The sequence below is a fragment of the Orcinus orca genome, chromosome 3, assembly GCF_937001465.1.
Source record: "Orcinus orca chromosome 3, mOrcOrc1.1, whole genome shotgun sequence".
NCBI classification, from domain to species: domain Eukaryota; kingdom Metazoa; phylum Chordata; class Mammalia; order Artiodactyla; family Delphinidae; genus Orcinus; species Orcinus orca.
In genome coordinates, this window is record NC_064561.1 from 185,022,952 (window position 1) to 185,038,537 (window position 15,586).

Sequence of the window (15,586 nt, forward strand, 5' to 3'; positions counted from 1 at the left end):
TTCTAGCCCCTGGACTGGCACGTGGAACACGAAGGACAAATGGCTCCTTGTGGCTTCTAGAGGCCCCAGTCTCCAAAATTTAGCCGAAGAGCCGCAATAACAAATAACCTGGCGTTCCCTCCGGCCCCCAGCGCCCTCCCTGACGCGGTACCTTGAAGGACTGCTCGTACGCGTACACGTCGTGGCCTCCGTCCACCTTCTGGGTCTTGCTGAACAGGATGAGGTCTTCAAACAGGAACACACGCCTCAGGTGCTTCTTCCCTCGGCAGCAAACGAGGAACTCGTCCTGGCATATCAGCCGCCCCTGTTCCTTCAGATCCACCTGCAGGCAGGCCGGCCTCTCTCAGGGGGACGGGGCATGACCTGATCCCAGCCCTGCCCTCGCGCCCCTGTAACGAAGCCTCCACAAGGCGACGGCTGTGTGAGGGTCAACTGCGCCCAGCCAGGCCGCCCCTTCATGGGAGGTGCCCCCCTGCCTCCCGTGGACGGCCCTGTCCTGGGTGACGCCTGGGCTGTCCCAAATCGCTGGGCTGAGCTCACTGGACAGAGGGCTCGGGGGCCTTTGGGTCTGCGGTGGCCGCCTGGGGCCGATCTGTCGTCTTGGAACTCTTACTAACGCTGCTCTAACAAGGCGACCGCGTCTTCACTTGGGACGGGGAATTCGGGGCGGTCCTGCCTGACCGGGAGGTCCGCTCTTCCTCCTGGCCCTGGGCACTGGCCCCACCATGGCCCCCACAGGGGGCGAATCGGTAGGCTCAGGCCCACAGCCTAAGGCCAAGCTCAGTTTTTCCCATATCCAGTTATTTCAGAGTAGCCCCAAACACCGACGTTTAACATTGAGAGCCCGCCTGCCTCTCCTCCCGTGGCTCCCGCCCCAGCAGCCTCTCCCGGGCGTTCCCTTCCCCCTGGGCGGGGGTCTGGGGGGTCTCAAGTGTGGGCGCCTCCCCGCAGGCCTGTCCTATGGCCCTCAGCTCGCCCAGCGCCTGCTCACGGGTGGGGCAGCCGCCAGCCTCCTGGACCAGGGCCCGGAGCAGCAGTGCGTACTTGCCCACGCGCTGCACGGGCTTCAGCAAGTAGGAGGCCAGGTCCATCTTGTCACCCAGCTCCTGCTGCTTGTTCTGCAAGGCCGGGCGATAGGGTCAGCCCGGGCCAGGCCAGGCCAGGCAGCAAGGCTCACGGGCGGGACGACGGCCTTGAAGAAGGCGTTGCCGTGGCTGCAGAGCAGGGCGTCCGCCCGGGCTTGTTCTTGCTGTACAGCGCGTTGCTGCCAAGCTGCTCCTCCTGCGAAGGGAGGGCTGGGGTCAGAGGCCGCCCAGCTCCGCAGGGTCTCGCCGCAGTCGGGAGCGGGCACTCGGCTCCCCGGACGTGGTGGGAGCCCTAGACTCAGTCTCAAAATACCAGTTTTCAGGGAAGAGGCAAGAGGGGTGCTCAGGGGGTGGGCGCGAGGGAGGGTTTGAAATATTCATTAACAGTCAAGAACCAACTTTGGCTAAACATTTAAAATTCTCAAGATCGCTGTCAACATAAAACAACACGGAAGCTGCACACAATGGCTAAAAGCATTTTTTAAGAAATAGCTGAAAAGACACAACATGTGGGACGTGCTCCAGCACCGGTGCTTTTGTCATATTCATAGTTAACAATGCTGAACCAGGACTGTCACCTGCCCCCAGCACAGACGCTGCCCCGGTGCCCCAAACTGTGTTTGGTAACTAACTACTTGTTGAAAGAACCTTCTTTTCAGAGTAAATTAAGAATTTTATAACGACTCAATATTCATGGTTGAGAAGAGACTTATCAAAACCTCAGGTCTCCTCGGAATGATCTATACACCCATGCGGCTCTCAGAGCTGGTCAGGAGGGTCTGGCGCTCCTCTGGAAGGGGAGCTGGGCAGGCTCGCAGGAAGACCGTGACGGGGACCAGGTGGGCTTCCTACGTGCAGGGAGCAAACCGATTTTGGACGCTGCTTTGCGCCAGCTAGCTGTGAGGGGTGGGTTGTGGACAGGTTAGGTGTGATGACACAGGTGCAGCCCCAGTGCTGAGGGGCTCTCGACCAGGGTGCCGTCTGCTGACCCTGAGGCCCAAGTGTCCAGAGCCAGGTCATAACTGGCAGGGACGTATCTCCTGACCCGGACACAAGGGATCCACTCGCCTGAAACGTGGGCCGCTCCCAGCACGAGTGGGGCTGGCCTCACCCTGTTCACACAGTGGGCTGGGGACTCACATATCTCAGGAACGCGTGGCCCACGGCCCAGGGGCGGTGCCGGCAGTGCTCCAGCCCCGGGAGGAAGCGCCCGTGGTGGAAGGCGTACAGTCTCCCAGTTCCCGAAAATGACGCTGCGCTTCCCTCGGAGGTCCTGGGGCAGGTCCGTCCTTTCCATTTCTGGAAAATAGTTGTCGATGACATATCCTAAGGACCTAACATACTGCCTCTCCGTGGAGATCATCTCGGCCATCACGTGCTGCGTCGGCTGCTGAAAGACAGAGAGCCGAGGGGACGCTCAGGCCTCGCGTCATCAGCGTTATTCCTGCCTCGGAGGAAACCAGAGACTGAAACTCCAGAGTGATGAACGCGGTATGCACAGACGGGAGGCGCACAAAAGCACTGTCTCCCGTGGTTTCCCGTCTTTGGGGACGAGTAATTTGGAGGCGCTTCGCACCTGAGCTGTCCTCTCACCGGTACTGGAGGCGCTCCTCTGGCGTAGCGGAGCGCAGGGAGGTCACAGCAGAAGGAAAGCTGTGGCGACGTTTCCACGCTGCCGACCACGGCCTTTTCAGAAGAGAGATCCCTTCGGAAACTGGAAAGGAGAGATTCGCAGGCTCCCTAACTCCAACCCTGAATCCAGACGGCTTGATTCCAGCACCGACTTAGCGGGCAGCTCTGGCAGGAAGAAGATTCGCACGCCCGCAGCAGGGAGCCCTCTGCCAGGAAGGCTGTGCTGGGGATTTGCGGGAAAACCGGTTTCTGGCGCACACCGGCGGCTAACCTACCACAAGGCGTCCCTGAAAAGTCAGCTTTACTCAGGGACCTCTGACCCAGATGCACAGAAGCCGCTGCAGCAGAGGACGGAGAGTAGGCCTGGGGGCCAGTGTGCTGCGGAGATGGACAGTAGGCGGAGGGGCCTGTCTGGGCTGGAGGTCCCCACGCACACTACGCGTTTCTTCCCTATTTGAGAGCATCCCACCAGCCACCTTCTGAAACTACTCCATCCTAATGACACCAGTGGGGGTTGGTAGAGTTTTTCCTGCCATTATCTGTCTTTACTTTTTTTTTTTAATTGGAAGAAAAGCAGCTAACCATAGGAAATGCACCGTGGTCAGAATGCTGTGAGTTCATCCTGTTTGCAGCAGACCCTGGACGGCCCCTCTCACGCCTGCAGCACGGATTTTACAGGTGCTTCTTGTTTCTAGGAAGACGGCGCCTTCTGGTGGTGGGGGCCCTGGAGCCCTTGGCGGTGGCAGTGCCGACAAACACAGCTGCTGCCACGCGAGGTGCCCTTGTCACACCCACGCACGGCCGCTGAGTCACCTCCTGTAGACACTCGCCGAAAACAAGTGTTCTTCTTCAATATCCAGAAAAAAAATACACACTAGCATGGTCTGGGCATCTGGACCAAGTAAATGGAAATTGACTCATAAAGGATGGAAAGTTCTGGGGAAATGACTGCTGGCCAAGCGGCAGGAGCTCCCTCCAGACAGCTGGGTTTCCGGGAAGACGGGGCGGTCCACGCAAAGCTCCCGCCCTGGCCCCGGCATGTGGGAGGACTCGCTCCCTTGAAGGTTGTGTGCGAGGTCCCCACCGCCAGGCCTGGGCTTGGTGGGTCTGAGGCCCGTGAATGGCGGGAGGGGGACCCATCCCCAGCGGCAAAGGCAGGACAGCTTCGCCAACCTGCTCCCTCCCAGACCCAGGACGTGCACTCTGGGTGGCCAGGCGGCTCCCGGTGAGTGGACCACGCCTACCCCTGCCTTCTGCTGCCCAGACACCTTCAAAATGAGCTGGAAGGCCATCCACAGACACGCAGCTCTCCCTGCGCCTGCCCACACCCCACAAGGTCCACCTTTAACAAGGTGGTTGAAGGTTGTTTCAGAAGAGCATTTTGTAACCGTCTCAGTTCAGATTCGAGCTGCTCTCTGGAGGAAACACACGTGGACCCATCCGATGAGCAAAGGACACCAGGGGATGCCCCTCCAGCCAGGGCTCACTGCAAACAGGGACAAACAACCCAGAGGCTGGGAGGCCAGGCTGGCGTCACGGACTGTCACTGGGGTGGGCGGGGTCCTTGACCACTTTTTATCCAGACAGTTAACAAGAAGTATCTTTTTGCAAACATCTTCCTAAAGATTTAACAAAATAAACGGACATCTTCATTTGGGCAACAGATAAACGGGCACACACCTCTCACCTCAATACTTAGAGACTTTTTTTAAAAGCAATTTTTAAAGTAATTTCTTCACGTTGTGGGCTTGGTTTGCTTATTGTAATTTTCTAGAAATGGGCTCTAAACAACTAGAGTTGGTTGTTTAACCATCAGAGCGGGTGTGCTAGGCCACTACACGCCCCGAAAAAGGAGGCGGCTGTCAGAGATTCTGTTCTGAGCACAGGGAGATCACTAACGTCTTGTTTAAAATCAGACGTGAGTGCTTCAGCCTGGACCTGACGCGGAAGGCCCGGGGGGCGTCCGTGGGTTTCCCACGCTGGGGAAGGGCATTTCACGGCTCTGGGTCTCTAGACCCCACTGACCACTAGGCCCACAGGTTGAGGGCATCTGCCTCACCTTCTAGCTTGCCCTTCCCATCCTCCTCGGAGGGGTGGGTCCTGGAGGGAGAGGACAGACTCCGGTTCCGAGGGAGCCGAGGGCTCTCGGCACGTGGCCTCAGCGGGGGCCGCTTCTCTGAGGCCACAGCAGTGCCGATCACCTCCAGGCCTTTGATGAAGACCCCAGTGTGGCCCAGCCGGAGGGAGTCGCTGGGGCCACTGTCAAGCTGAGGAGTCGTGAAGCTTTGTGCTTTCTTCCTAATTTTCTGCGGGGGGTGCTTCCTGGGGTGGGCGGGGAGCAGGTGCCGCTGCTGTCCTGTGCGTGCACACCTGGGCGCAGGTGCTCGCCCTGCCCACACACAGCAGCTCGTCCGGCGAGGCCGGGCAGCAGTCAGGCCCACTCCCCAGCTCGGCCCTCGGGGTCAGCAGGAGGGGTCCAGGAAGGCTCAAGGGGCTGCCCCTCGGGTCCCTGGGCAAGCTCGTGCTTCAGGGGGCTCCAGCCCAGAGGCAGGGTGCCGGGGCCCGGGGCCTCTTCTCCAAGGGCCTCTTGCCAGTGGCGTCGGGTCTGCCGGCTCTGCAGCCACAAGGTTTGGCCCCGTGGCAGCGCCCACTGGCCGCCGGGGCCCACCACCACCACGCTCGCCCTGGGGAAGCTCTGCACGGCCTGCTGGCGACACCGCTTCAGATCCTCGGTGACCAGCTCTGGGTCCGGGTGCTCTAGGCACTGACTGCACCGCAGCGTCCGCCCGCTCACCTGCCCGGCACAGGAGGGCACCGGTCAGTGCAGTGAAGGACGGTCACGGCCAAGGCGGCCTGGGCGGCCTGAGCCAGCACCCTGAGTAAGCTCAGGTCACGCTCTGCCTGCTGACCAGGTCGCCCAAAGCGAGGACCAGGGTGAGCCAGAGGCCAGAGTGAGAGGAAGACCCTGTGCTCGCGGTGGCAACTGCCGGCCGGACTCGACCGTGGGCATCAGGGCTGGAGAGGCCGTGAGACGGTCCGCCTGGTGTGCGACCCATGGGCCAGGGACCTTGGGCTGAGAGTTCCAGGCCTGCCCTGGCCTCCTGGGTTCTGTGCTCCTGAGGAGTCTGGCCCTGGCGCCCTAACGGCAGGAATTCTAGGGCGCTAGCGAGAGTGCGGGTGCGGCTGTGCTGCAATCGTTCTGGGATCTTTGACAGTAAGTGGACTTTTATAACTGAGCCGGTAAACAGAAAGAACAGTTCACGAGTCCTCGTGGCCTGTCTGTCCGGTACAATAAATAAACCCCTCACAGGTCTACGGAGAGCCTGGCGGGGGGGCGCCCACCTCGCAGCGAATGTCCGCAGCAAGGACTGGGCAACGTGTGCACACCCTGGGAGGGACTGGGCTGGGGCTCTTACCGTCTCGCAGAACTCGGACCCGAGGGCCTGCCTGGCCAGCTCGCCCTCCCTCCGCTCAGCCAGGCCGGCCTTGGCGCTCAGACTCCTTCTGAAGTCCTGGGTCCCTTCCTCTGCACCTTGCAAGTCCTCTTCCATCAGCCGTAGCCCTTTCGGACGATATTGCTGCGGCCCAAGGAGCAAAGAATCAGAACAAGCCCCAGCAGTGCCCTGGGTGTCCCTGCATGTGTCCTGGTGGGCACCCACCGTCAGCCTGTCCGGGAGAGCCTGGGACGCCTGCCACTGCTTTGCATTCCCCAGAGACAGCAGCTCCAAAGGCCCGAGGAATTTCTCTCTTTCTTTTTCAAACCACGATGTGATCTACGTAGGAAAAGAAGGTTTTACTTTTAAATGTGCTAAGGAGTCCGGCCCTAAGACTTCGGAGGACAAAGGAGGTGTCAGATGCCGCCTCGGGGCCGGTGCATCTGATTCCTACAGCCACACGCCTCGTCTGAACGGCGTCTCCTGAGCGCATCCGAAGGCTACTCGGCCTCAGTCTGAACCACGGTTCTCACTTGTGACTTTTCAATCTGTGAGTGGGAGTGACGCTTGGGTTGGAGAGGGACTGGGATGACCACAGACCTCCACGGCTCACGTTTATAACTTTTAATTGTTTGGAGGTGGAAATTAAGATCATTGAAAAATGGATCCAGAAGTTTCAGTTTCAAAACTTGTTACTATGCTACACAAACTCCAGAAACATTCCTCAGGCTGGTGGCACCTGGGAGGGACGGAGGGGCGACGGCAGGCCTGCCTGCACCTACACAGTCCGATGTGGTCACGGTCATCACTTTAGAGACGCAGTTCCCATGGCAACAGCACTACGCTCACTGCGGGCACGTCAGAGGCAAACCCTCACAGGGCAATGCAGGGGCATCCGGTCGTTAGACACCCAGGAAGAAGTTTGCTATTAAAAAATGGAGCGATTGGGCTGGATCTATCAGGACAATAATTGTATTTAATGAACTCAGATGTATGAGCAGAGGAGAGAGACCAGAGTACATGCTCTTTGTGGACAGAGTCATGGAAAAAAACCATCAAACCTAGATTTTTGCAAGGAAGCACCTGCAGTCCTAGAACTGCCAGGTAGAGAAGAGGAAATGGTCAGCAGGGCAGAGGCACCTCAGAGGTGGAGTCCCACTTCCGACCTCGAGAAAAAATAAATTCCAGTCGGTTTGAAAAATTAAATGGAGAAATTCAAACCATGAAAGTCTTATAATGGAATACATTAGTCATTCTGTAACCGAAAGACAGGAAAAGCCACATAAACCATAAGCAAAGTTAAAGGACAAATTACAAATATCTGCAACACAATCAAAGGATTAGAAGTGACATAATGAAACTATTACAAACTGTAGGGAAATTGGCCAAGTACACGAAAAAGCAATTTATTAGGGAAGTAAAAATAACCAATAAATGTAGGAAGAAAAGGTTCAACTGCAGCATAAAAGATCCGAATGCAGACAATGATGAGACACTTTATCGTCACCTGTCAGATGGCAAACGAGAAAGCCGGCCTCGGAAGGCTGCCGAGAGCCCAGGCTGGGCCAGCTGTCTGGAAGGCTGCTGGAAGATGTCTGAAAACCTCAGGAGGTGCGCCCTGACCCTCCAATCCAGCCTAGGAATTTGCAAACAATCACCAAGTGTGAAGGATGTGCAGGTGGCGATGTGAAGGATGTGCAGGTGGCGATGTCTGTAATAGCGAACAGCAGGGCAGAGCCCCGGGGACTCCCACCGGCGTGCGTGCCCATGCGGCCCCACCTCAGGGCCCGCCAGAGGAGCGCGTGAGGCAGGATCTCACTGTGGTTAAAACCTAGGTCCTCTCTAGTTCTTCCACAGTGTGCGTGCAATTGCTTAGGAAAAAAAAGCAACTTAGCACACTATATAGGATGATCCCATTTTTAGGTTAAAGTGTATTTAGTTTTGGGTGAAGACGGCAGGCTAAAACTTATCTAACTTTGATCCCTCCTGGAACACTGCTAAAGCTTCAGTAACCTCTTTCAAGGTATAAAGGATGGGGACAACAGACAGGCTGGGAAGGAGGGACACTGGGGGCCCTGGGCATCCTGCGCAGGTGGCGCAGCTGACGAGGAGGTGAGGGAGACCTGGAGCTGCGAGAGGTGGGGGCCCCAGTGCACGCGCCGTCCACCCCGCAGCGCCCGGGTGCTCTCTGCACAGGGGCAGGCAGGCAGAGGTCACGGGAACACGGAGTCTCACCTCCTCCCTGACGTGCAGCCAGGCCCTCCCCTCGGGGGTCGGAGGCCGCATCTCTGGAGGAGCCCACGAGCCCAGGAGGTGGGCCCAGCAGGGGCCTCCAGCGGCCCCGCCCCACTCGGCAGCTGGGCAGGCAACCTAGGATCACCAGGAGAGCCTCCAGCCAGAACAGGCCTGCAGAAGCCCCCTCGGAGGGGAGAGAGGCTGGGCAGACACCACGACCAGTATTTCAGCCAAGAGTAAGTCAGGTGCTGTGAAGAAGGTCCATTGAGAGGAATAAACAAACAAAACCCCCATGGAAGTTAACAACGTTAGAGCAGAGGCAGAAACACACAAGTGGGGTTAGAAGATAAAGTCGATAAAATCTACTCTGAAAGTAGAGGAAAAGGCCAGCGACATGGAAAATGGAAAAGGAAGAAAACGAGCGGACCAGCAGGAAGCGTGGAATTTGGGAAACGGGGGTGCTCATCAAGAAACCCCAGAATCCCCAGAGCCTAGGGAGGCAAAGGAGGAGCCTCTGCTCACCAGGCGGAGGCGGCCTGAGGACCAGAGGTGGACGAGGTTCCCGGGAGAAAGCAGGGCCCAGCCCAAGGCCGAGAGTGCAGCAGAACAGACTCTCCACCGCAACCCGTGAGGCTAAATGACCAGTACGGTGCCTCTGTTCCGGCGGGAAAATAAACTACTGAGAACTGTGAAGGAGAAGAGACAGCATCGGATGTGCAGGTCTTAGAGTTTCCATCCTTCCTCTGGGAAGTCCTGGAGGGCATTTTATAATAAAATACATTAATATATAAGAAACAGTAGACCCCATAGGATGGAGGAGGCCCCAAAGGCCAGGGAATCGACCCTACGGGTAGACGGGGGACCCCACAGGATGGAGGAGCCCCAGGCAGGGCCCACCCCCAGGCTGGGGTGTCTCGAGTCAGCCATGCTCCAGGCTGCCACCACCGGGCCCAGGTGAGCTGGTCAGCCCCTTGTCTGTGCTTCCCTGCAGCCTGGATCAGCTGGGTCACCATCTCCCACCACCCAGGCCCCCCACTGGCCCGTGGCTGGGCGCTAGGGCTGTTTGTGGGGAGACCAGGGAGGGAAAATACACAGTGTGCAACCCCACTGTGACTGCTTGCTGTCCTGGGGACCAGCCTGGGGTGCCCTGGGGGTGGTGCCCCTCCCACCCTGACTGCCCCACGGTGACCAGACACTGGAGGACGCAGGGCCAGCTGAGGGTCCAGAGAGTCTCCAGCCACTCTTCACTGCCCCTATGCTGCTGGCTGGGCGGGGGGCCCTGGCTTCACATTCACTAACCAGGAAACAATGGCTGATAAAATAATAAGGATTTTACTTGAAAAACATAAGCTTTTGGAAATCGTTATATGCATATGAATATAAAGAAGATCTGGATTCAAATAGTGAGTGTTACACTGGTTATGTCAGGTAGCCCAGTGCCATACCTCCTGGAGCCCTGACTGTCACCTCCCCCTGGAGCCCTGACTGGTCACCTCTCCCAGGACACTGACCTGGTAGCCTCCCCACTGGAGCACTGACTGTCACCTCCCCCTAGTGCCTTGACTGGTCTCCTCCTCCTGGAGCCCTGTCACCTCCCCATGGAGCCCTGGCTGGTCACCTCTCCCGGACACTGACCTGGTCGCCTCCACCCTGGAGCCCTGTCACCTCCCCCTGGAGCCCTGACTGGTCACCTCCCCCTGGAGCCCTGACTGTCACTTCCCCCTGGCTCCCTGACTGGTCACCTCCCCCTGGAGCCCTGACTGGTCACCTCCCCCTGGAGCCCTGACTGGTCACCTCCCCCTGGAGCCCTGTCACCTCCCCCTGGCTCCCTGACTGGTCACCTCTCCTGGACACTGACCTGGTCGCCTCCCCCCTGGAGCTCTGACTGGTCACCTCCCCCTGGAGCCCTGACTGTCACCTCCCCCTGGCTCCCTGACTGGTCACCTCCCCCTGGAGCCCTGAATGTTCACCTCCCCCTGGAGCCCTGACTGGTCACCTCCCCCTGGCTCCCTGACTGGTCACCTCCCCCTGGAGCCCTGAATGGTCACCTCCCCCTGGAGCCCTGACTGGTCACCTCTCCCGGACACTGACCTGGTCACCTCCCCCCTGGAGCCCTGACTGGTGTCCTCGCTCCTGGAGCTCCTCCAGTGCCTGCAGACACCTGTTGGAGGCGAGGACCAGCCTGTGGACCTCTTCGTCTACTTGGTCGTACAGCCTGCAGGCAGCCTCGATGGTGTCCCTGGAAAGAGAAGGCAGCTGTCGGAGTGTTTGTTCACAGCAAGCCCCGAGTCGGTGACACCTGGTTACAAACACCAGCTGCACTCTGTACATCTGACAAAAACGGAAGCCCCCGAGGAGGCCCACAGCCTGAGCAGAGCATAAACACGCCTGTGAGCTGCGACACCCTGCCAGCCACAGGTGCGGGCACCCCGGAGGTGGCAGGGAAATGTGGGTGGGTGGACCCGGTGCCTGGGAGGCAACAGGCAAGGAAGCATTTGGTTAGGACGGATGCTGAATCCCAGGAAGTGACCCTTCTCCACTTGAGCCTTCCAAGGAATCTGCTAGGCTTCCTTCAGTTACAAAGGGAATTAATCTCTGGTCAGTCACAGTGTGTCCGTCAGAGGAATGGAGGTTTGAACTCCTTGGAGACACTGCAGGTGATGAAGACGGGCTTCCCGTGACTGGGCAGAGCACTGGGAATCGCCCCGGCTGGGCTGCGGTCCAGCGCTGCCCCAGCGGGACACTCACTGGTAGTCTTGGCCGGCGCCGTGCTCCTCCCTCCTCAGCCGTGCCAGCACGGTGCCGCCTTCCAGCCGGAGGGCCACCAGCCGCGCGTCTTCCAGGACATGCTTCATCATCGCCCTGTGCTTGCCGATCAACTCTGCGACCTCCTGCCCGGGGTAGGAGAAACGTGCTTGGAAGCCCTCCTCCAGTCCTCCCAAGCCTAGCGCTAATGGACACGTCAGTGTGACCCACGTCCTTGCTCTGTCAACCGAGCTAAAAGTGGGTGGGCTTGGCACACCCCACACGCCGCCCAGTCCCCGTAGGAACGTAGCACAGCTCCAGATGCCCTTGCCCAAGGGAAGGGAGATCTGAGGGCAGAAAGCAAGAGGGAAGCTTAAAGGCGGCAGCAGGAGGAGATGCTGGCATTTAGACGAGGCCGTGGATTTCACCGCGCACCCTGGGACCGGGAGGCATCTCCAGGGCCCTGGTTCCTAGGCTGTCGAGGTCCCTCCAGCCAGTCCACCTCTGTGTCTCCTGACAGCAAATCACTTGTGCCTCGGTGGCATGTCAGCAAATGTAGTGGTGATGTTTCTTTTCTGGGCAGAGTGGGATTTTTTTGGTCACAAGGGAAGTTTTTTGCTAATTGAAAGGGATCTATGAATGAAAAAGGGCTTGAAAATTTTTGCTGAGGATGATGGTTTTGACCCAACTGTTGTGTTCCCACCTATCTGTCAAATAAAATAAAATACACGAGAACCTACCTGTGCTGTGCTTGGGGTCCTGTGGGTGTTCAGGGAGTGGACTGAATTTTGTAGGAAAACAATGGCTTCCTCGCAGTTTGAGGTGAAGGGCTCCAGCTTCTATTGAGGTTTGAGAGCCAGGAGACAGAAAGACAGGTTCTGTTAGATGTTGAAACAAGCAGCTGTGAGTTCCCACATTTAAACCCATCTCAGGTTGCAAAGCCTGCCGTGCGGCCGCCCGGTGACCTCTGCACATCAATAGAAGTTCCTCCCCTGCCCAGGGAGGGGTTTCAGTGGCATTCTCAAGGGTGCCATGGTGTGGCTGTCCAGAAACAGACTGTTGATGGCGACTATGACAGGTGTGACACTTGGTGGGGGGATGCCCTTTTCTGATTTAAGTAAAAAACCCATCTAAGGAGAAGCCCAGGAGACTGGCATGTGCAGCAGCTGTGAGTTGCACCTTACCCGACGGAAGCAGATCCAGGCACTGTGGCTGTAGGGAAAGGAGCCCTCGAGGTCTGCAGTCAGCTGGGAGCTGTCGACAAATTTGTGCAGGGCCTTCAGGGAACCCACCAGCTCACACTGCCAAGGAAGGCATTCACTGGTCATGGCCATGGACGCAGCTCTCGGGAAAAACCACTAGAATGGCTCACTCCTGGGAAAACTGCGGGGTTACTCGGTTGGGAGGATTGAGAAGCAACTTTAGGGTTCAGCTATCCTGCCTGCTGGCGGCATTACTGGAGTATATGTGGGTGGACACAGGAATCTAACTGAGACGTGAAAGGAGAGACAGCAAAGAGAAATAGAGGAAAGACCAAAAGAATGGAAAAGTTGGGGAAGAACAGACGGCAAGATGTTAACAGGAAAAGGGAAAGGGCAGGACGAGGAAGGGAAAAGTGAGAGGATGAATCAAGGATGAGCTACTTCTGGTTTGGCAGAGTTGAACCTCCCCAGACAAAACCAGACTCTGGATAAAGTATAATGACAGCCATCCGAAAGCTCTGGAGGGTGAACAAAGCCACCATGGAGGCAACTGAAACTGGGTAAAGGGACTGGCATGGGGTGGCTCCCTGTTTTTGTGGCTTTGGCCTGAAGGCAGGCTGCCAATATGGTGAGGCTGGAGTGGCTGAAGCTCTGATAGAAAATGGGCATCTTTCTGGCCTAAACAGCCAGAGGATAGAGCTGGGGCAGAACGTGAAGGTCAATATCCACCCCACGGAGAAAGCTGGGGAAAGGGAGCTCCAGTTGTGTGCAATTGGACCTACTCAGTCTAATCAAGTTAAATGCATGCTAAAACAGCATTCTGTGAAGGTTTATAATAGAATCCAGAGTCTCTACAACAGAATATTCACAATGTTCAAAAGATAATCCAAAATTACTTGACACACAAAGAATCAGGAAAATGTGACTATTCTGAAGCTTCAGGAAAAGACAATCAACAGAGATCAACCCAGGAAAGACCACAGATGTTGTAATTAATTACGACAGGACTTTAAAACAGCTATTATAACTATGTCAATGATGTAAAGGAAAAGATGCTTGCAATTAATGAGACAATAGGAAATCTCAGCAGAAACATAGAAAATCTATTTTAAAACCCACTGAAAATTTTATAGCTGAAAAACACAATATCTGAACTAAAAAACTCACTGGATGGGCTTAATAGCTGAATGGAGTCAGTGACCTTGAAGATAGGTCAAGAGAAACAATCTGATCTGAAGAAAAGAGAAGAAAAAAAGTGAAAAAACCTCCCAGATTCTCAAAGACTTATGGGACAATATCACTACTGTATGTGTAACTGAAATCAAGAAAGAGAGGAGAGAATGAGCAGAAAAGACTCTTAAGAAATAATGATTGAAAACTTCCTAAATTTGGTGATAAACATAAACGTAAATGTTCAAGAAGTTCAGCCAAACTTAACAGGATAAATAAGGAGAAAACCATGCCGAGTCACGTTACAGTCAATTTGCTAAAAAAGAAGGAGAAAATCTTAGACGTGGCCAGAGAAAAACGACACATTTCCTATAGATGAACTTTTTTACTATGAACTTTTCATCGGAAACTAGGAAGGCCAGAAGACACCAGAACAACATCTTTAAAGTGCGGAAAAAACAAACAAACAAACTACTGTCAAGCCAGAGTTCTATATCTAGCGAAAATATCCTTCAAGAATGAAGGCTGGGAACTCCCTGGCGGTCCAGTGGTTAGGGCTCTGTGCTTCCACTGCAGGGGGCACGGGTTCGATTCCTGGTCAGGAACTAAGATCCCGCAAGCCACGTGGCATGGCCAAAAATAAGTAAAGAAAAATAAAGAAAAACAGAAAAGAAATCTGAGGGGAAGAGAGAACATTTTAAAAAAATGAATGAAGGCAAGGCAAAGGCATTTCCAGATAAAAGATAAAGAAGCAAGAAGAGAAGGAAAGAAACAAACGAGGTGGAGAAGAAAAGCCAGATTTTAAGGTTTTCTAATGTTATGCTCTGCAGGGGCCCTGCAAGAATTCACGGCATTGGAGACAGGTTTCCAGGCTCCTGTACGGAAGCAACTACATCTTACAGAAATTCTTCCGTGCGTTATCTCATCTAGGTGCCCTAATATTTAATTTTATGCATCAGTCAGGGTCTGTCTGTCAGTCATCAGTCAGTCTAAAACCATTACCTGAATTGTTGCATCCTTGTCAGGCCTAAATGCTGATTCTTTATCCACCAGCAGCAAAATACTATGAATTAAGGGAGGAGATGTGTTCTGAAATAAGAAATACTGATTAGCTTTCTAATTTTTAACTTCATTGAGTTAATAAAATTGTCCAATTTTTATTGGTTCTACTTTGATATGTTCCAAAAGTTCCTAAAATGCATAAAATGTAGTTGCCTTTGCTGTGAATATAAATTATTTGCCCTTATGAATTTTAAGGTAATCAGGTTTATTGATTATAATTAACATAGGATAAATTCACCCTTTTTTGTGTACAGTTCTCTAAGTTTTGACATAACTTATAGTCATGTAACCACCACCACAATGAAGAAATAAGACAGTTTAGCATCCCGCACATTTCTTCATGTGCCTTGTAGTCCAGCTCCGCAGTCCCTGGCAATCACCCATCTGTTTTCTGTCTCCGTAAACTGCCTTTCCATATATCATATGAGCGGACTCATGCAGTGCAGTATCGGCTTCTCTCACTTAGCACACTGCCCTGAGACGCATCCCCATTGCTGGGAGGTCAGTAGCTCACGCCTCTCACTGCTCATCATGTTACCTCGACTGCAGGCACCACAGTCTTGTCGTTCACTCAGCAGATGAAGGACATGTGTGTTGTTTCCAGTTTCTGGCAATCATAAACAAAGCCTGTAAACACTGTGTTTTCATTTCTTTTGTGTAACTATCCAGCCATTGGTTTGCCGGGTGCTATGGTTAAGTGTATGTTTAGCTTGTGACTAACAGCCAAATAGTCTTCCCGAGTGGCTACACTGTCCTGCATCCCACCAGCAACACCCCGGTCTTGTTCTTGTCAAGTTTGTGGTTGTAGTTGTATGTGTGATCTCATTTTGGTTTTAATTTGCATTTCTCCAGTGACTAAAGACGTTGAACATATATATATTTTTTTCTTTAGCGGTACGTGGGCCTCTCACTGCTGTGGCCTCTCCTGTTGCGGAGCACAGGCTCCGGACGCGCAGGCTCAGCGGCCGTGGCTCACGGGCCCAGCCGCTCCGCGGCACGTGGGATCTTCCCGGATCCAGGC

At 55.0% G+C, this 15,586-nt stretch overlaps 1 protein-coding gene across 8 annotated transcripts in view; it reads right to left on the reverse strand.

Annotated features, from left to right (window-relative positions):
* Window positions 1-197: 197 nt before the first annotated feature.
* Window positions 198-15,586, reverse strand: part of PLEKHG4B (pleckstrin homology and RhoGEF domain containing G4B) — a 59,125-nt gene continuing 43,736 nt past the window's right edge. For 3 of the 8 annotated variants that reach the window (XM_049707084.1, XM_049707086.1, XM_049707087.1), the window contains 8 exons: window positions 14,506-14,592; window positions 12,316-12,432; window positions 11,872-11,970; window positions 11,135-11,277; window positions 10,478-10,625; window positions 6,377-6,490; window positions 6,134-6,295; window positions 4,940-5,511 (listed from right to left, as the gene is read on the reverse strand). In XM_049707084.1, the coding sequence (XP_049563041.1) occupies window positions 5,149-5,511; window positions 6,134-6,295; window positions 6,377-6,490; window positions 10,478-10,625; window positions 11,135-11,277; window positions 11,872-11,970; window positions 12,316-12,432; window positions 14,506-14,592 (1,233 nt within the window). In that variant the 3' untranslated portion in view covers window positions 4,940-5,148. Of the gene's footprint in view, window positions 1,282-2,225; window positions 2,476-2,678; window positions 2,800-4,939; window positions 5,512-6,133; window positions 6,296-6,376; window positions 6,491-10,477; window positions 10,626-11,134; window positions 11,278-11,871; window positions 11,971-12,315; window positions 12,433-14,505; window positions 14,593-15,586 lie in introns of those variants that run through there. The other 5 variants (XR_007476150.1, XR_007476149.1, XR_007476148.1 and 2 more) reach the window with 5 other exon arrangements.